Here is a 22,033-nt window from a genome sequence, read left to right as displayed (position 1 = left end):
AAAACTAAGCTTTGGCAAAGGAAGAGGAGAATTCCCAGAAGCTTTGGTAGAGAAAGCAACATGAAGTCAAACCACGGTCTGTCTCACCCCAAGCACATGCATGGTGCAATTACAGCGGAAACAGTTAATGAGAAAGCTGAACAGGAAAGGTTTCTACAGGCTAATTACTGACAGCAGCTTCACAGGTGGATGAGGACTGGGTGGCAGAGCACATTTAGACATCTCGTCTCTGGGAGCAGTTATTTCTCTATCCAGGCATTATGGTTATGATCAAGTGAAATGAATGGAAAACACATTCCTTGACTTCAGCTAGCTCCGGCCAGGGCTCCTGAGGGACATTTGCTGCTGTACGACCGGTGCGTGAGGACGGCAGACTGACGGTGTCTATGTGTTTGCACACACAGGGCTGTCGGTACAACATGTTTGGTACAACAGAGGTTTGAGCCAGACTGCTGCAATACAAGTCTGTGGAATTAAAAGTAGGGTGGAAAAAATAGGGCCAATTATTTTTATAGCTTGCCCAAATGCCTCAATTGATCATACTAACTTTAGAAAGCAAAAGGCACTGTGAATACTTGACAGGTTTGCTCCTCTGACAGGTACATCATGTGCTCATGATTCCTGTTTAATTTCCTTCTTTAAGAATACCTCAAACTGTGTTCCTTGTGGGTGTGGTGGAAAGTGGAGGCGGAGAGTGATTCTTCTCTGAAGGAAAATACAATTACCAACTTCTTTAACTGCTCAAACAGATGACAAGTGAACAGGCTTTCAGTGCTCCCCACCAGCTCCACTTTAAAACAAAACACTCTGCATTATACATTCAGTAACAGATCCCTACTCCCAAACTCCCTATAGCAGAAGGGAGCCAGGGAAAAAAGCAGCCCCTTTTATTTTCCCTCTGTTTCTCATATTGCAAGGTGCTTTTTTATCTCTTTGAACTCCGAAGAGAGACTTGTACGCATGAAGATGTGCTGCGTTAACTGGGTTGCTACTGGAATACGAACTAGGGTCACAGAGGTGGGGGGTGAGTGTGTGTTTGTGCACTCACGTTCTTTGATGAGTGCCAATCATTCCTGCAGTTTGTTCACCACCTACGCACTGTCAAACATACACACAGAGAAGCGCACACTTGTAGTCTGCTCTCTTCCAGTGCTAAAAGCAGACAAGCATGTGGTAATTCTCCAGGTTAAAGATAAACCACCATGAGGGTGAGTGTGTTTTTTTAACAAGCACATGCAATGAACGATCCATGTAAGGGTGATCACATTCATTTGTACATTGCAACCTGCATGTTCAACAGCAAGTAAAAAATACAAGTATCAGAGAGTACATACATGTTGGGGGGGGGGATTTAATTTCCTTTATCCTTTCATCTTTTTTTGCCATGAATACAAGGTCCTCTGGGTTATTCTCCTCTCACAGCAATACGTCAATCAATTGGGAGAATAATAGATGAGTATCAGCAAGTTGGCACAGTGTTTCTTAATCAGGGAGTTCTGGGAAGTTTGATGAATGCTTTAAAACCTTTTCTTTGGGACTTCTGTTTAATAAATGGCAATACTTGCCCTCCTATTTGCTACTTTTAACACAACAGACTCTGAAATCTTGTGTGCCAGTATCCCAGATTAATTTAAACACATTTCACTGGTGAAATCATATGGTCTCATTTCTTTGTTCATTGGTACCCAGTGGTAAGGGTATTCAGTGGGGTTCAGCGGCAGCGTAGCACCATTTCCGCTGCTGTCAACAGTAAACCTCCTAAACACTGCAGCTGGAAAACAATTAGGCTACTGAATACATTAAGAAAATATTCTGATTTGGTGAAATTCAGTTTGATGTTGGTGAGTTGGCTTTGGTAATGTCAGGGAAACCGCCCTTGTTATGATCAAAGCTGAATTTGAACCAAGTTACACTATTCCATTCATTTCTGTCTCAGATTTAGCTTCTCCCTGACACTCTTCTGATATTCTGGTAATGATTTCTGTAGAGCAGGTCTCCAGTCAGCAGCTGAGGGCAGCTAGGTCAGCCAATATCATAGTCTTTTGTTTGAAAAGTCCAAAAAATAAGTATTCCAAAGCGAAGATGCTGCTCTCCAGTATTCTCTTCTTTAACTTTGCTTGGGGGAGCCTAAACTTCTGCTTCTGCAGATACCTTGCACAAGTGCCTCTCCCTGTGCGCCAGACAGAGATAAGTGACTTTGTACAAATTTCAAGTGTGTGATTAGAAAATCCAAGCTCTGGATTTTAAGACCAGAGAGCCTGTTGCATTAATCTAGTCAGAGATAAGGCACAGCATGGATCAGGAAACCATCCTCAACTATTTCCTGCAGCTGAAGCTGAACTAGGACCCAAGTTTTAGAAAAAACACAGAGCAGTTAAAGATGAAGTTTAATTGTCTTTCAGGGGGGAGAACTCACCAGAACTTTGGGAGGCTTGTTCCAATCAGTAACTTCATCCAGTGGTCAAACAGGCCTAGAATTCCTACATTTAATCTGCCTACCTACAGCTTACAACTACTAGTTTACAGTAAGATTTTTGCCCCAAGACTGTAATATCCTCTATTATCAACCGTTTATTCTCCTTATCAGTATTTACAGACCCTAATGAAGTTATGTCTTAACCTTTTCTTTAATAAACTAGGTAGATTGAGTTCCTTGAGTCTCTCATAAAACATGAACTCTTGATTCTTTACTTAGTCTCTCAGATAGTTCCAAGTTGTGCCCAATTTCTGAACTTTTTCCTTGAGGAACAGGCACCTCAACATGACATGCTGCATTTCAGCAGTTTTTGCAACAGTACAATGACAGTTATTACGTGACTTTTGGTAGCAAAAAGGGAAACAACAGAGATTAAAGGCAGAAAAAACAGAATGGGGGAGCAAAGAAGAATGAAAGGGGTTAAAACCAGGCAAAATAACAATTGAAAGAAAATGGAGAAGGAAGGAAAGACTCAAAAGTAGGACAAGGTAGTAAAGAAATCAGTAGCTATTGAAATAGAAGCTCAGGAAGAAGCAAGAGATGACGAAAAGACCATGCAAAGCAGTACCTATTTTTACAAGTATGCTTTCGTAAGTTATCCTGACGGTTCCAAGAGGCTGGCACTCGACCCTGCTACCTATCCCGCCACTTGATTATTTCAGGCAATCAGTAGCTTCCAACAGTAATCACTACACAATCCTCTCTGCTTATGAACACACACTACACTTCTGAGGAATTTTTCGCTAGCAGAGCTCATTAGCACCACAAGGTGCTAAACCAGCCAGCCAACCTCCCCGAACCCACCACCCAGGTTTCAGTTGAGCTCCGAGGGAGAAATGTGGAAAGGCCTGTGTCTCTTCCCTCCCCCACCCTGGAACTACCTGCCTCGCCCCAAGGCCAGGGCTGGAGGCCTCGGTCAGAAGAAACAAAGGGCACATACACACAAAGCACACATATGGAGCTCTGGGCTCCAGTCATCAAGCCTGGAACATCTGCGGCTTTCTCAGGATGCGTGTGCAAGTAATTAGTCCAAGGCCAGCTGTCCCCTTCTCACTCTCCACCCTTTATGCTCCCATTGCTTTCACTAACACTGGCTGTCCAAAGAGTATTTTATCTGACGGTCCACCAAAAGAGCAGGTTTTTCGTTGTTTATTCTTTGGAAGGAGGGAGTGGAAGAGAATTGGTGAGGTAGTAAAGAGGAAAGGACTCTTCTGAGTACGTCTCATGAGACACCTCAATGTTTCCAAACAAGCTTTTGCCACATCAGAGGAAAGATTTGCTTTAACCTTTATATTCTGAAGTTATAATCTCCAAATGCTTGTGGCTGGTACTGAAAATGCAACGATCAGCAGTGAGCCTGGCTGTGCAGGAAAGCTTACAGCTTTACAGACACATCCACGTCTTGTATTCTGGGCCTAATTTCCCTCTCAGTGATCCAGAAGTAATTCAGGGAAATTAATGAACCTTATTTCAATCTCAAGATGCTCCCTATAATGCACTCATTTCTGAAATCTTTCTGCTGATTTGTGCTAGAGCAAGCTGGAGGTACCACGGGAGGCAGGTCTCCACATCAGTGGTGCAGCTGAAGAAACCCAGCTGAAGCTTTTACCAGTTGTATGAGAGCAGGAGTGAGACCAGAACCAGCCCTTCTGTTCTCATCTGTGAAATTACATTTATAGCTTTGCCCCAAAACCAGGCTCCCAAAGAGGCCCAAGGTGGAGCTGGGGAAGGAGCACCGCTCCCCGGCCGGTGTGTAGCAGTTACAGGCATGACCAAGCCCAAGGCTCGCATGTGCATCGGGCAGCCCTGTCCTTCAACGGGGCAGCAAGCGCCTGGATGATACATTCCCCGCAGCTTGTGCTGCATCGTGCCTTCCCCTCTATCATCTCCATAGCAGCAGTTCTGCTAATTGAGACCAGCTGCTTCAGTTCCAAATTCTTCTCTCCAGAAATATCGATACTACGACGTTATGATTAGAAAGCACTTTACCAAATGCCTCTCAATTCTGCACAGCTCAGATGAAGAGCAGCTGCAGAAAGAAGGGACAGTTCCCTGAATGTACAGAATAAAACACTGCAAAAATACTGGAGAAATTAAGGCTATAAGCAGCAAGTCAAAATAGAATAATGATGGCAGAGAAAGCAGCCTGCTGTATATGCTTGTGCCTGTCATTTTAGATGTCAAAAGGACTGTGAGCAGACTTCTTCCTTATGCTCTAGGATAAATGGCCACAGCACTGCAGCGTTACAGCTTCATGTGGCAGGTGTGAGTATTTGTTGGATCCAGTTTTTCTGTCCAAGGATGGATTAAAGCAAAATCCTTCAATCTGGGCCTGGCTTGGGAGAGTAGTTGTGGTATTGAATCATTGGCTCCAGGGACTGTTCTGCACAGCCCACTGGCAAAGAGACTCACTGGAACTGATAAGCTAGTGGGAAGATTTGCAAAGTAGGAATGCCACCACACCACCATGACTTGGCTTCACTGTTGGCTGTTTCCCTGTGGCTGCTGACTGTACGCAGCAAGCTGTCAGCTGGATGCTTCGCAACGGCCACACTGGGACTGCCAAAAGCTGCAAGCATTTCTCCCCTTCAGGCAGGCTGGATTAAGCTGGCTAACAGTACAGTCAATTCCAAATTCACTTAGAAGTCACGGGCCCTGCTTGTGAGCATCAGACACAGGACATTCTCAAAAAGACATCTGGTTACTGAGTTTATGCAAGAACTGGGCAAACCAATCCCATCTGTTGTTCCAACCTCCTGAGCACAAAGAACATAAACCTTGAAAGAGAAAATCTCACCAAGAATGATCTGAAAGTGAGACTCACAACACAACACGTCATTTCCTCCTGAGAAGGATGCTGTGCCATCGTACAGAAAGCATGGCATGCTTCAGCACGCGGCTGTGTAAACGAGGGCCTAACACACCGTTTCGCTGCTCAGATTTCATACTACAACCAAGGTAATGCAACACAAATAAAGCAGAGAGATCACTTTGCTATGCTAAATGATTTGCCTCCTACTCTGAAAATCAATGAGGTAAATAAAATGTTTTATACAGATATCAGACAGTGTCTCAGCAAACAAAATGCTCATGTTTTTTAAAAATATTCCTGCGATGTTACCCTGGGAAATATACAAAGTGTTCAGAGCCTCATTCAGTTTTTACCATTTACACACTTTTTTTACTTTTGTGGTGTTCCACTTGTCTGCTGTCCTTTCAAAGTTGCAGTTTTCATATCTATTTCACTTTCTAACTTTTGGTCTATACTAGAAGTCTGAATCCACAGTACTGTGGGAGAGGGAATACGTCAATGAAATTCCAGAAAGGTAAGTCTGAACACATTACAACTGAACATAAATTTTAAGAATCCTTCTCTGAAGAACATAAAATTTACACTGTATAGATTGTCTGCATATTCTTTTAATCTCCATTTTCTTTTTGGTCTTAGTAAGGTTGCTGTACTTACTTGCTGCTGGAAAACAGCTGACACAGAAGTACGTATAAGAAGCAACAGTGTAAAGATATATGCTCCATGTGCTTATAGGGAAGTTACCTCAATAAGTACGCTGCATGCAGACCTGTTAGCGTCATTTGCAGGTGACAGCTTGATGGAATTCTGTTGATTGCAGCGCAGTTGTGTTCCCTCCCATCAAGCTGAATTTAGCCTTTCTACTCACCAAATCACATGAGTAAACTTTTAAGCATACATTTATTTTATTTTTAGGTTTCCAAGATCAATCAATGACGCTCATGTAAGGAGACTGGTACCACAAGGCTAGGAAAAAATGGAGTTAAGCTTTTCTGAACACTGGTGTCATTGGGACCATCAGGACAGACATTTTGTTGGTTTCCAATGGCACAGCTCTGTGGATTGTTACCAGAATTACAACAGCTTTAAACAGGCATGGACCTTGGCGCATCAGACCATAACAAACTCATGCAGCCGAGCAGGCAGTAGGAGTATTCAAACAACAGATGCACCGGCCTCTCTTAAATCTCTTCCTACTGACATTTGTACACCTCAGTCTGCAATGTACCATAACTATTACGCACTGCTGCAGTGGTGGAAGTCAGATGCCCGACACACATCTGCCCCAGCAGAGAAGCCACAGCTTTGCAGCTGACCATCTATTTTGGTCACAAAGCACGGGCATACTCCCATTTAATTTCAGCTGCCCTAACCTCCCCCATAACTAAATCATTGTTATTATGCTCCACATAATCCTAGTACTGACAGGGATGTTTGTTATACATAATTAAAGATATTAATTTTGCACGGAACAGAAGACACAGAGCCAAGATTTTTTTTTTTTAAATCTCCCATTAGAAAATTACCTTCATTAGCACCGACTCGCTGAGCTTCTCTCTGTTGACTATTTTTATCGCGACCTTCTGACACGTGACACAGTGAACCCCCAACTTCACAAGCCCTGCAGAAGAAACAGCAAAATAGAAAGGAAGAATTGGTTAGAGATAGTCACTGTTCAGATTTTTGCTATTTGCATGCCACCCAGCAGTTGGCAATTTATATGCAAACAAATCTTCACTAGTCCCTCCTCCAGCCAGATAAGGTCTTGTGAGTAATGAAGACCCTGAAGCCCACATGGTGACCATTTTGCAGTGAAGCCATCAACATTCTTAATGCTGCTGCCGTTTCTGCCATTAAAGCTGTATTTTTGGTGAAGCACTGTATTCCAGCTCTCACCACTCGGTGTATCCTACCAGTAAGAAGTGAACTTCTCCCAGTTTAACTGCACTAGGCTAAGGCTTTGGCTGACACCTGACATCAATGGATGCTCGGAAATCATCAAACTAGATGGTCAAATGTCGGCAGTGTAGAAATAGCCTCTACGTTTTTCTAGCTCCTTCCAGAGCTTTTATGATCATAATAGAAAGGTTAACACTGTGATGAATGGCACTGTAGCATGAAGGAACATCAACATATGCAGATACAATTCTAAGTTCTTTTAACTTGTTATTATTTACTATATCCTTATCCTCAAATAACTTAAGAGCGCTGTTAAATGATTACATTGGCAAAAGGATATGGATATCCCTGACAGGATCAGGATGTCCAAGTGATCACCAAAATACGGAACAAAACTCCCATGAATTAAAAGAAAGATGTGAGTAACATACACGAAGCATGAGCTTCTGCCAAATTTTGATCTAAACCTGCTGACCTGTGTGAAAATACCTTGAGATATCTCCCACAAGTGTGTTTATGACAGTCCCCCGAGCTCTCAACTCTATCGCCATTAAGAAAACTTGTACCTGGAAAAAATGTACTTTGTAGGTCTATTCGAGTGAGATCTTGTTTCCTTCAGCTTTTGCTCTTGTCAAACATACACCTGTAGCACAATACCTGGTGGGCTGGATCCCACCCCACTCTACACACAGTATGCTAAATTGCCATTCAATTTAATTCAGTCAGAACTGAAGTAAGAAGACATGGCACCTCTCTGGTGTCGGCAAGACCTGCTGGGCTTCACAGAGCATTTATGGGCAATGACACCGCACAGTAAGAACAAGCCTAGCTCAGCTCACCGCTCCTAGGTTGGGTTGCCATTAAGATCCCAACCTCTCTACTGATGCAAACCACAAACCAAACATGTTGCTTTATCTGCAAATTGAACACAACGGATCTGCAGTCCAGTGAAACAACAAACACAGCGCTTCATGCTTCGTATCGAGGGATGAATATGCAGACTATTGCCTAACTACAAACTGTCCCCAGTAAAGTGAACTGGAGTTTCATCAGGGACTCCAGCAATCTCCTGCAGATACTCGTCTATCTTCTTGCTACACAGTTAATCAGGAACTTGGAACCATTAATCGCTGGTTATTATGCTGAGAAATAAACTTCTGACTTGCTTCCAGTTGCATCTCTTTTATGGCATGCTCAAGTGTTCTGGGTATTTCTAGTCACATAATTTCTCGGTTTCATCTGGTTAAATGCTGACATCCTTACTTTCAGCCATGACATAAACAAGTCACAAAAATTAAGAATGCAGCACACTGACAAATCCATTTGCAACTGTGTATAGCAACAGCCTGTCCTCTGCCTGAAGCGGCTGAGCAGCACAGCCGGGGGAAGGTGCTGCCATGTCCAGCCAACGCTCACTCGTATGTCTGAATCTGGTCTGTTCAATACATTTACAATATCACCCGTAGCGGTACTGGCTCTGTGTTCACCGTTCATAGCAGCTGCAGACTTACTTATGCTGCTTCTCTTTAGCTTTGTTCTCTGTTTGGACAGTGGCTACTTGGCACCACCTTGTTGAAAATGTGCATGGTTTCAAACCGTGCCAATTGCTTCCTTCCTGCTTCCAGCACAGATCACAGCCCTGCGTCACTCACAGCACAACCCTGTCACTCTACATCATTCTTAGTTGCACTTTCAAATCTCAGCAGAACCTCTTAACTTGGTCCTTTGTACCTGGACTGCCAGGATCTGCAGCACAGTGCTGTACAGTAACACGCTGCAGACAAATTATTTTCAGAGGTCAATAAAGGTGAAAAACAACTACTCTCTGTAACTGGTCCTTCACCCTGAAGGAAATATAAAAGCTTCCAGTATCTCACACTTCAGGGTTTGATTTCAAATGTTGTTGCTCCCAAATCAAGACATCTGTTCCACTGAACCCAGCTGATCTGTAAACTGTTTTTCCTTTGTCCTCCCCAAAGCACCCCATCGTTGAGTCATAAAGGGTTTTACCCATAAACTTCTGGGACACCACCAGGCTGTACAGGCAAGCTTCTCAGCACCCTCTGTCCTTCTGGCTACTAACCTACCACAGACTCAAAAATTAAGATTAAACCATTGCATTTACTCCAATCAAAAAGTTAATCAGCTGTTAGAAGACACTGCAAACTTTGCAAAAACCACACTGATACCAAATCACACAGATTTTATGTTGAATTAATTTCATCAACCTCAAGAAGTCGTTCTTGATTTACACCACAGTACCAGAGGACAGAATGAGAAAACACGAGTGAGATTTAATGTATTTTTCCTCTCTTGATTTGCATTTTGAAAATCAAGGAAAAAAACGCACTGTCACCACTGTGTGTTCTGTGGAGACAGAACTTTAAGACAACTCTCTGAACAGCCCAAGACAGCACTTTTCACTGTATTAAATTCCGTGTAATTTTAGGATAAAAATAAAACAGGTCACTCTGCCTTGCCTCCTCCCCAGTCCCCTAGCCACATCCTTTTGCCATCTGCATGCCAGCCTAATAAACAAGTAATTAAAAATTAATTAAAAAATAATTTAAAAATCCCTCTTAGCAAGTCCATCTATAGCATAAGGCCCTCCTGCTACTACGAGGAAATCCTAATTGAGCTTGGTCAGGAAGGGCTTGTACTCAGGAGTGCCGTTTCTGTCCTGTAATTTCAGTCGAGGATCTTAACCCTTCAGAGATGGCTTACATGGGGATTTGAACTCCTGTGGGCTTCTTAATGCTTAGGAAGCCCTTCTACCGACACAGAGAAAATAAACCATTCAAGAGGCAGTACGTAACTGCTTAATGACAGACCCTTAGAGAGAATAAGAAGCAACGATGTGAGCAAACTGCTGAGGTGTTAACTGAAATGGAAGTGGCAGAAATGCCCACTTAGAAACAAGCGTCCAAGGTGCGCTTACAGCATTGTGACAGAGCCGGTGGATCTTCCAGTTCTTCCTCTCCTGCATATGCAGCTGTTCCAATCTATAGGAAACCGCCAATACAAACATGCCATTGAGTTAGGTACTGGTAAAGTTTATCTATATATTCAGGCCAGCACAGGTACCTGTGGGGTCCTCAAAGGAGAACAACCAAACCAGGCTGTGCTAAGAGGGTATTTTGCACTGCCTTGGCTTAAAGCAAGTCTGCCAGGCCACAAACAGACTTTGAACTGGTCAGCTTAATGAGTAATTAACCCCTCAGATGCAGGCAAGTAACCTTCAATAACTCCATCTGAGATGCTGTGGGAATCAAGCACTTGAAGTTCCCCCCCAGGCTGTCACAGGCACGGATTCCTTCAGGCACACTTCAGATTTCCCTCCGTCGGCGGCTCCGGGGGTCGCAGGCGCTGCCGTGCTGGCACGTTCGAACAGGCTGTTACAACCTCTGGGCTGCCAGCATTGGGCTGCTTTTGATCTTCGTCACTGAACTGCACCAGAAGCAGCCCTACAATTTCAGGTTGGGGAGTAAAGAAGAAACCACAAGCTTTTTGAAAAGCAAGGGGATGTGTGAGCTAACATTGTCTTTTAATTTGTAATTAAAAGCCACGATTTGAAAACCAATGAGCATGAGGAACCCCGGATGACACAAGGGAAAGATGCCATTCAAGAAAGAGCAGCAGAGGGAAGCATACAGGCCTGACAGTGCTGCAGCATTCGACCTAGTAACAACCACGGCTGCCCACTCTGCTGCTAGTAAACTCCCACTCTGCCACACTTAAAGATACACAGATCTTTTCTGAAAAAGACAGGAGCTTACCTGATGAGCAAGGGACAGATTTAGATCAGCTGGACAGCCCATCCTGAAGCACTACAGAGAGGAATCCTTTATTTTACCCAAGAAGAATGCACCATGGGGATGGAGAAACAAAAGTTTCCCTCCTGCTGAGACAATATATTTACTGTGAATCCCTGATCACAGCAAGTCATCTCCACGGCCTATATTGTAACCGGCAATCAACTCCATGACTTTTTAGCCAAGGACAGGATTTCAGAAAAGGCTGATTTACTTTCGCCTTGCATTCTGCGCAGTTAGAAAATTCTCTAACACAGACTGAATAAAACACAGAGTTCAGAACTGGTGCTATTTCATATCCACTTTACAGTTGTGTAAATAACAGCATGAGGGAACACAACTGTGGATAGTAACACCTCACTAATGATCCTGTTATTACAACTCTTCATTAAAGAAAGAAACGTTCTGGGAACAAGACAGAAATGTTTTTCAATCCTATCCAAACTTGCAGTCTGCCAAAGACACCGATCTGAAACAAATTACCACTTTGAGAGAGACTAATAAATAATGAAACAACATTGTTGTTTAAGTACAGCACTACTGGTATATTCATTGCTAATGAATAATGTTCCCACAGTTTTTCAGAAATGCTAAACACAAGTAACTCCTTCTCCCGATTTTTAACTTAAGGCCAATAACTGCTTCAAGAAGTGGAATGAAAAATTAGGTACATTTGCTACATTTAATACATATGATTTTTCCAATGGTAAATGGAAGTCTTTAATTTTCTTTTAAAATAAAACCAACCCAATGCCCTATTTGTAAGTAATGACAAATTTCTGTAGTAGGGAAACTAGCCACTGATTTCAGAAGACCATCTGCACGTTGCTTGCTCTTCATTCCACTTCAGAGTGCGTTGTCAAAAAACTTCTCAAAAGATCTGAGCAGAAAGCCCTGGTCTGGCCAGTAGTATCTATTTTGGCTGGATGAGCAATTAAAGGAATGTCTAGAGAGAAATATCACTCCTCTTTTAACTTGAGTTCGCTAATTGCCAATTAATTCAAGTCAATGAATACTCTGCAAATGTTAATCTAGGCACTGCAGGACACAAACGTTTGTGGTTTACTTCAGGGCTCAGACTAGTACTGGTAACAAACTATTTGGATTAAAGGAAGAACAAAAATCTCAGGCCAAACAAACTCAAAAGAAAGCTTAGTGTGTGTACACTGTCACTGCGTATGAGCTTTGGACATATGATCTTTACCTTATGAGTAATGTTATTTATCCCCACAAATCGGAGGTTGCCGTTGTAAATCTTAGAAGTACTTATGGATGCTCATTCCTGAAAACTACATATGCTAGCATTTGCAAGATCTGCAAACCTTCAAAGATGCCAGCTTAGAAAATCAATGCTTAAAGCAAACAAAAGCATTAACATAACTCAAGTGGAACACAGGACAATACCTAAAATGTAGTATTCTTGCTCTTTGTTCTCAACAGTTATCTTCACAAACACTGTAGTTTCAATTAGGGTTACATAGTTCAGTTACAGTGTCTAACTCTGCTGACTGCAGTGAAGTTGCTTTAGACCTACAATACTGGAAAATGGATTAAAATTTGGCCCATAGCAAGATGATTTCCACAGCCATAAAATAAGGATAATAACACTTACTTACCTTGCAAGGGCTGTAGAAGGATTAACTGATTAATCCTTACAAAGAGTGCTGAAAAGGGATCTAAACCCTATGGAAGTTTTATATATTACAACCAGGAAAACTGCATCTTAAACACAACCTGGAAAAAAAGCTCTAAATATTTTTTGATTAATAGCTTCCACTTCATTTCCCAATTCTTAGAGCACATAGAATTCTGGTCTCCTACAATATGCATCTTATGCTCTTCTTAGCTGCACTGGAAAGAACTTTGTTACTGAGCATCCTACTTATGGAAACCAATAATTGCCCTTAATTACTCACTCTTCTCATTGAAGAGCTGTTTATTTTTCTATAGCAATTGTTATCTCTAATTATTGCATTTAAATAAACAGAGCCTTATATCAAGTGACAGGGAAATTATACAGTATCAATTTATAATTGTATATGGGGAAAGGAGGTATAGGGTTGTCAAGAAATCTAAAAGGATGAGGATGGAGCTACCCACATTGGTAATGAAATATTTTGACCATGGGTTCTAATACAGAGAGATTCCAGTGCTACAAGGCTGTTCTGAGGGCTCATGCAATAACTGCTTCTAAATTGAATAAACTGTAATTACTGTAGGACTAAAGCCAGAGTTCAAAGGAGATGTTCATCAGTGCCAGGATTCACGTGCCTCAGCTCAGAGCGTAGGGAAGCTGCACACTGAATTGCTGTAGCCTGGATTTGTTGTCCTGAGCTACGAGCACTGTCAAATGTACACTGGCTCGGCCAGCTGAAGGGGCACAATCCTAAGCTCAGAGATTGGTGAGAACAATGCAGCAGCTCAGATGTGACTGGATCCACACGCCTGATATTAGAGATCAAGAGGCACAGACATGTATATGTACACACAGCAGCTCACCAGGAGCAGGTTTTACACTGTATGCCTCAGAGATTATGGTAGGATCATCCTCCAGGCTCAGCAGGATCAAAACACACAGAACCAACATCACCTCTATTGATTTTTACCTTGGTCTCTTTCTTACAATATTTCATAAATCAATATTTCTCAGAAACTCTTAGTGCCCCCTGAATATAGCAAAGAACGTGACTGCTGAGTCCCTTTGACATGCTCTCCTTCCCATCTCACCGTACATGCTCACGTGCCTAAAGAGGCCCCCTCAGGGAACCGGGACACAAACCTGGATGGGCACACTGGTTCTGTCCTTTGCAAAATGCCATTATTTCATCAGCCAAGCTCTAACAAACTCTCGAAGTCCTCTTGGATCTATCAGCAGCTTGTGATGTCTGGTGGGCTGAGCTCCTATTTCAGATCAAGTCTTTGTTCCCATATAACACCACTTGGGAAGCTACGCTTTCCTGGCACGGGAGAAGTGCAGACTTCAGCTTCCAAAGCGTACAACTGAAAGCGTTTGGGTAGCATCCCCACCCCTTGCAGATGGGGTAAGAGAAGAGTGGTTTCATTGTTTTCAAATGAAAAAGATAAATTAAATTAGAACAGATCTTTCCATTGATGCACCAGGAAAAAAAATAATCTCTTTTTTACATCTCTGCATGGGTATTAGGAAAACTCTGCTTTCGCCCACAACTCTTCTAGTCAAAAGCTTTTCTTTCCACTTTCCAAAAGCTGTACGTGTACATCTCCTTGAAAAACTCTTCTTGAGGAATGATGAGATCCATGTTCCCCTTCAGTTTTCATTAATCCTTTGTCAGGAGATGACCAAAGGTGGCCATTTTCAGGTACAGCAGGAAGCCAGCAGAGCTGTCTATCCTGCCTAAGATATCTTTTAGAAAACATGTCATAGTAATTAGGTAACATCTGGGTAATGAGCCAAAACATCTCTGCTTGGTCCAATCACCTATGGAGAAGAGCTGATGCACTAACAAGGAAGGAACACTGCACGGCAGAGGAAGAGGAGGTGAGGAAGGAGGAGGGAAAAGAGCAGATGAACTGCTCTTTATATGTGCTTTAGGCTGATGTTAATCCCATTTGCTATGCTCGTTCCTTACATCTCCCTTCTTCACCCTACCTTTCCACCGCCCCTCCATCAGGAAGTCCTCACCCCCTTTTGACCCTCCCATCAACCAAGGTTGCTTCAGCTAGGTTATATGTATATTAAGAACTTATATTAAGAAAGGGGGTTACCACGGAAAAAAAATACAGAAGGCAGAGGTCACACTCTTCACAAGATTAGGCTCCCCACAGAACACTGCATCCACCCAGCTCCGTGCTGATACAGCTTACTCTGCCCCCTGACATCTCTTAATCACCCGCTGACAGATTCCTAACGGGATTTCACTGACTGCCGACATGCTGCGCCTCAGTAACGGCCCACGGGGTGATCTGGATTAGCTGTATTTGCACCCGTGCTATGCACGAGGCACCAAACAGCAAGTCACGAGCACGTGCAGCGCATCCCAATTCCCACGAACTCCAGAAGGGCCTGCTGGTGGCAGTGGGGTATGGCCCGTACACAGCAAAGGAGAAAGGCGCTGGGTAGCCACTGCATACAGGGTTCTACAGCTACAGGTTTTTTTCCAAGGACAAATTGTTCTGTACCCAGTAGAGCTAATAGGGGCTCATCTCTTGCAGATCCACACCCTAAATTTCATTTCAATGTCCACCACAAAACCCTGGATCCTCTTCATGTTCCCTCATGAGATCTCCAGTCCCATGCCAACAGGTCCTCACCACATCTATGGACATCCTACTCTCCCCCCCAATGTCATAACATCTAAATTTCCTGCCATACCTCGTGCCTCTGCCCCAGTGTCTCTAGCTTCTCACGTCTCCTGCAGTAACACCCTCCACAGTTTTACCCATTTGTCCTGTGGTTCACTTCTCACTTGCACAGTTTCCTTCCACATAGCTTACTCTCTCCTTTCTCCTATGTAGATGACGACAGACGCTGTGGCTAGTCCAGACCTGTGAGCCCATCATGCTGTTGGTCAACCAGCATCTGCCAAACAGAAGAATATCTAACACCTGAGTTGTCCTTGTATTTCCCTCTCAGATTTGGTTCTTTCTCCAACTCCCAACAAAGCCTGAAAGGACTTAGTTACCTTTGATGTTTGAGACTGTGAGACCTTTGTTAAAGTCATTCCATATACTTCCATGAAGATGCTCCTGCCATGCGCTACTGTGTTATCACAGACAAGAGTGCCTATGGCCATACAATGCTGGGGTTTGGGTGGCAGCACAGCAGGGACACCTTGTCTTCCCCGTTCTGTACCTGGCTCCCACAGTATGGCCCGAGCCGTTTTCAAAACGATACTGAGACCTCCCAAGGCAGCAGTAGGCTTTGGAATTGAAACCCTGTTGGGTTAGTACCTGAATTCAAACCTCTCCCCTTGCTAATGCAGTTCCTCTTATTACAGTTTCAGACTTCTTGTGTTTCTGTTTGGAAGCATATCTGGATTATTTTTTTTAAAAAAATGTGGCTTCCTAGTGAAACAAGGTTAATACAGACACCTTGCACGTCTAGCTGTCTATACATGCTCCATCTCCAACAACTTTGGATCCCACTGGCCCACACCAACTAAACTGACAAAATCCTGCAGCTGGCTACAGAGAGACCTTGTAAGTCGCCCCAGTCCAGGAAAGGTAAGGATACAGATTAGCCTGCAGGCATTCACCTGGCTGAGATGGTATCTGGCTGGTCAGTCAGCAGGAGAGTGAACTCTTGAGCAGAGCCCAGTTGTACTGCCTTGGCTGCAGGCTAGACAAGGGGATAGGGATGGGGAGGGGGTGGCCCTGAGGCTGTTGGAGGGGCAAGAGATTGGGAGGAAGGCCTGGGGACTCATAACAGCAGACTTATGGACCTACAGAACACAGGTCCATAGGATGAAATGGAAAGAAATAATATTAGTAAGATTCTGGTACTTTCCCATGACTCCCACAGCCCTACAATGTGGGCCTACGTAGTATCAATTTGAGCAACTGTTCCAAGTGCTTTCTGTCCCCTCCAGTGCATCATGCGCATTGTAAAACGTGAGGGCAGAGATCTCACGACACAATTGTTAACAGACCGCTTTTCCCATTTTGCACTCTGTTCCTCTGTAAAAAGTATATGAAATGCCACATTTTCTTAATTGTACTGAATTTGAGAAACCCCAACCCCCCAGCTTAGGACAATAGAAAGAAAGCCCATATGAAAACTGATTAAAAAAGGGAAAGTTACAGCAAAAGAATTAAAGGTCAGAAAAATTAGACTGTTACCATTTTAATGAACAGAAACAGGCGTATTAAAAAAACAGTTTTCAAAAGTATTTCCTTTAACGTGAGAATAATGGCTCAGGTCACAGCATGGAGCTGAAAGCATTTATCGACTTCTACACCAAGAAGAGCAGGAGGTGCCTGCTCACGTAGTACAAACTTCACTGCAGCTGGTTCACTCTGTTCCTTACAAAGAGAAGAAAGCAGGGCGTCATATTCAGTGGTTGTGAAAAAGGCTCAAGCACCTCATTAATTTAAGGTAAGGTTCACAAGAAACAATGTAATACCTAGAGAGCGCGGTCAGCTGTGCCTCCACAAAAAAAGAAAGAAAAGTGTATTTAATTTCCTTTCAAAAGAGAAGTCATTGGATAAATACAAACACGCACGTCACAATCCACCTTCAATACGCAGCTTTATCACTTGGAAATGCATACCAAAGTGGCTGATGCTAAGCATATCCTGAAACAGAGTTCAATTTCAAACCCAGGCAGGAACTGGTGATTATAAAAGGACATTGGCACGAGAACTGTGCTGTCAAAACACATCTTTGTGTCCAGGATTTCTATGCAACAACCCCTGCCTGGGTGGCTGGAAGATCCCACAGTGAATTTTTCTCTTCTGGAAGAATTCACTGGAGAGGATGATGAACAACCCCATGGGTCTGATCTAAAGCCCACTGAAGTCAACGCAAAGCCTCATCTGTTTCAGGAATTTGCAGACCAGTTTCTTCATCAGCAGCTTACACCTATCCAAACCTTGCTTCCTCTGATGGGTGTTGCTGTAGAGAATGAGTTCGAAGTGCCGAAGAATCTGGCTGTAGAAGACCTTACAGCTATGCCAGAACCAGCTGTTCTTTACCAAAGTGTACAAACCCCTGTATACGGTAACTGTAACTAAGGCAAAACAGATCTGCAGGCATTGTTATTCTTGGATCTACAGCACCTTTTACTGTACCACTCCCACACACAGGAAAGGGTTCCACCTTTACTAAGACTGGTAATTTCTTAGTATCAGAATAAAATCCTTAAATTAGGCTCCCTACAAACACTAGTTCAAGACCAGAGCCACAATAAAGAAAGGTAAAGAGTGGATGAGTTTTCTAGATGTCAACAGAGAATCTAATCCCCAGGGCTTTTCCTCTGATTACTTTCTATTCTATTAATAATTCTATTTTTTGGCCCCACACAGTTAGAACAAGGTGTCTGAATACTCAGGAAGATTCAATTAAAAAAAAAAAATATCTTAAGAAGAAGGACAAGTTCTAAGCCTGGACAAGTTCACAGAAATAAGCAAAAGACCAATAAGTATCTTCTCCCTACAAGCTCCAAAGCCTGGGCAAAAGTTAAAAATACCATCCCTCAAGAACAGCACTCCCACATGAGGACCCAGTTTTCCCCGCACGTACACTACTGTGATCCCATTGGCTTCCCTGGAATGATTCCCAATTCCCGAGAAGAGCTGCAGCCCTCCCAGCCTCCCCAGGGAGGTGACACAACACAGCGCAGACTACAAACAACGGCCACAGAGCAGCTCAGTGTTGACTCAGAGGCGCTCACGCTCAGAAGAAGAGGCAGCTCAGAAATAATTGAGATTGCTGTGCCTGTTCAGTGTCCCGACATACACAGGGGGATAAACGTGCTAAGGTAATGCAGTACTACGCAGCAATAATGGCATTAGACAAATCACCTATCACTTTCTGCAAAGCCACTGGCCTTAAGGGATGCTGCCTGTAAAGAGCACAGAAAATAAGTCTTGTCCTGATGAACATTACACACACTTAAGTTCTTTGGCTGTGTATTATGAGCTCCTAAGTGACTAGAAACTGCTGTGGTATTTTTTACTCGTACTGTGGGGTCAGGCCACTCACACATTAAGGCTATGGCCAGGTCACGTAGAGGGGTATGCAGGAGTCTCTCCCTGAACACAAAAATCAGCAGCAGCTCAGCAGGACAGGTATCCTGTTGCAGCACTCTCCAAACTATCGAGCTGCAACAAGGTCTGTTACCACCTCATCCCAGCACACTCTTCATGCCAGTCCCTCAGCTGCCTTCTCCTCATCTCGGGTGTGCATTCTCTCTTCTCTTGCTTCTTCCTCTCTCTCTTCTTCCTCGGCTGCTCTCCCTTCATTGGCTCTCGACCCCTTCACAGAACCAGCCACAGCTGCACCTTAGCTACATCGACCAACCCGCTGCCCCTGAAGCCAACCACAGCTGTATATTATCAATGCTAATTAACACAGCTTCGTTCCTCTACAGTATCCCACAGAAACATTATTTGTCTGTGACCCTCTATGCTTAAGACACCAAAGGTTAGAGGTTGCAGTCAAAATCTTATTAGGGGAATAATTTTAAAAACTGTCAGCAAGAATAGAAAGAGACTCTCAAAGCAGGAACTCTAGCAATGACCAAACACAGAAAAGCCTCAGTCTTCACAGCTGGAAAGTCCAATTCTGGTAACTCAGCCTGCAAACCAACGAGCACGGTTCGGTCAGCTGGACAAACCAAACCAGTATGGGAAACTGTGAGCTGGAGTAACCTGCGTTCTGTCACCAGAAGGTGAATGGCAGTGCCATGCCCACAGGGTCTGCTTCCCGAGGGCCAGGCCAGGCCGCGGGGGCCTCCCGCTCGAGCCGGATGGCTGCCTACAGCCGCAACAGGAGTGCCTGAAAGCGTGTGTGCGGTGAGCCTCACAGTCGGCTGTGCAGTGGATCCAGCCCCACAGATTTCAACTGCACAAGGAGCTGCCCTAAGCTTTGTGAGGGACCATTTTTACTTGCAGATACGAGACTTCGAAAGTGCTTAACACTGGATCCCTTCCCTTTCATGGGGATAGAAGCCCTCACAATCTCCAGGAGACAGACAGAGGAACTACAGAAAGAGAAATTTACTTCTCAGATAAGGTTTGTCTAAACAAGAGGCTTCTATTCTAGTTGCAGTTGAGAAAACCAGAACTGAGAAAGAGCAAAGGTGCTCCCCTCTGGTCAGATTAAAGGGAATTAAGGCAAGTCTGTGCCCTTGTGTGATTACAAGTTGTTGAATATGATGGAGAAACCTTCTGCCCACAGCATCAACTGTAAATCCCCACTAACAATGATGCAAGAAGCCTAGAATAAAGATTCTTTTGAAAACCTTTGTCTCTCTTCTCTGCAGTGCACTCTACTCCAAATTTACCTCTGCAGCTGTATGTGAATGTTGCTGTGTACTGTACTGGAAAGAAAAGGAACCTCCTGAAAGCAGAGGCAACTGGGTGAGTAAAGCAGGAACATCCAGACTGCACTTGGTGGCAGATCACTGGGAACAGCATTAAGAAAATCAGGGCAGCAGACGGTCAGTTATTCAGCAACAGGGTTAAAAAAACAAGTCAAGGCTTCTCTAAACATTCTGCCTGGTTTGTGCTAGTGGTCCAGAATCCCCTGATGTAGAGAAAAGAGAGAAGAAAAACAAAAATCTAGAATCTGCTGTTCATTTCAGAGTCACAGAAGCACACACGTGGGGAGGGACCTCTCAAGATCACCTAGTCCAGCTACAGCAGGGTGCCCAAGACCATGTCCAGCTGCATTTTTAATACCTCTCCACAACCTCTCTGGTTACCTGTCCCGCTGTCTGACCACCCTCACAGTAAAAAAGTGTTTCCTTGTGTTCAGACTGAATTGCATTTTAATTTGTGCCCATTGCCTCCTGTCCTGTCAGGAGGCACTACTACAAAGAGTCACCTACCTCTTCCTTCCCTCCCATCAGGTATTTGGTCACATTGATGAAATCCCCTCAAGCTTTTTCACCAGGCTGAACACTCTCAGTCTCATCTTACAAGAGATGCTTCAGACCCTTCTCTTAATCTTTGTGGTCCTACTCTGGATTCACTCCAGTAAGCCCGTTTGTATCTTGTACTGGGGAAGCCCAGAACTGGATGCAGTTCTCCAGTCGTGGCCTCATCAGTGCTGCAAGCAGAGGGGAAGGATCACTTCCCTCGATCTGGCTGATCCTACAGCCCAGGGTACTGTTGTCCACCTTTGCTGTGAGGGTGCACATGCTCTTACAAGACACCCAGCCATACAAACAGCTCTCTTAATTCTTCCTGCACAGTAGGAAAGACACGCTGCTGGACTGAGTATTAATTTGCTCACAATAATAACTTCCCTTTTTCCTACCCCAGTGAAGTTCTTACCCCTACCTTCAACACTCCCAATAAATCCATTTTTGGGCAATTGGTAAGAGGAAGAGTAACAATACACATAACTGAAGGTGAGACTTCCTCCTCCAGAGACCTGGCTTTAAGGTCTGGTTGGTCTCATTCTAATTCCAAGTGGGGATCCCCACTTGCTGCAGATCCCAGAGCAACACGGTCTGTTATCCAGAGCCCAGAAAGGTCAGGTGAGCAGTAAGGTGCACTGTGAAGTAAGCAGAGCAAGCTCTGTACAGTGTCTGCCCACAGGTACCTCACGTGCTGTTGTAACTGTTCCCAATGAACTATTTAAAAATCATTTTTTCCTTTACATTTATTTTTAAATGGAACCAGCACACCTAGATAATAAATAATAATTTTTATTTTTTTAATCTAATCTCACTTCACTTTCCAAACAAACAGAAGTCGATGCAAGTTACCGATAAATAATATATATCCATCTACACTGAGTAGAAAATGCCAGTCATCAGTCTATTGTGAAACAAGAAATTATTAAAGAAAGCATGCAAATAAATGCACATTAACTACACTATGACTTCAGTGAATGTGCAGTGGTAAAGAATGTCTTCTCAACCACAGAAAAGAAATACTAAATTTTATGTAAAGAGAATTTTTTTTGCAAATCAACATACCTGGATGGCCACCACCTTGAAAATCAACCTTTTCTTAGGAAAATAGCCAAAATGTACAAAGGATAAGCAAGTATGGAATCAAAAAATGAAATCAAGATTTTGCCCTTGCTGATTTAAACCATAATAAAAAGCCATGATTTTAATTACCTTGATTTAAATATAAATGATATAAATTAATCAACACTGCTTTTCAGATGGTAATTCTCCTCACAGCTAGATCAGCCCCACATCAGAACGTAACAACAGTGCAAACAAGAATGCATTGCTGCGGCCAAACCCAAGCTCCTTGCTGGCATCCTCGCCACTTCTGCACTGACCCTACTGGCATTGAAGACATGGAGCCTTGCTCCATGGTTCCAGGTTCACATTTCCTAATCTGCTGTTGAATGTGGGAACTCAGCTGATCAAG

General features: G+C 43.5%; 1 protein-coding gene across 15 annotated transcripts in view; it reads right to left on the bottom strand.

Annotated features, from left to right (window-relative positions):
* The window catches only part of BRSK2 (BR serine/threonine kinase 2), a 315,828-nt gene that overhangs the window by 152,407 nt on the left and 141,388 nt on the right, over positions 1–22,033 (bottom strand). For all 15 annotated transcript variants that reach the window (XM_056354309.1, XM_056354311.1, XM_056354312.1 and 12 more), the window contains exon 2: positions 6,812–6,906. In XM_056354309.1, coding sequence (XP_056210284.1) covers positions 6,812–6,906 — 95 coding nt within the window. The remainder of the gene's footprint in view (positions 1–6,811; positions 6,907–22,033) is intronic.

The sequence above is a fragment of the Falco biarmicus genome, chromosome 10, assembly GCF_023638135.1.
Source record: "Falco biarmicus isolate bFalBia1 chromosome 10, bFalBia1.pri, whole genome shotgun sequence".
NCBI lineage: Eukaryota > Metazoa > Chordata > Aves > Falconiformes > Falconidae > Falco > Falco biarmicus.
The sequence above is the reverse complement of the archived record's forward strand: the minus strand, read 5'-3'. Positions and strand labels throughout refer to the sequence as shown.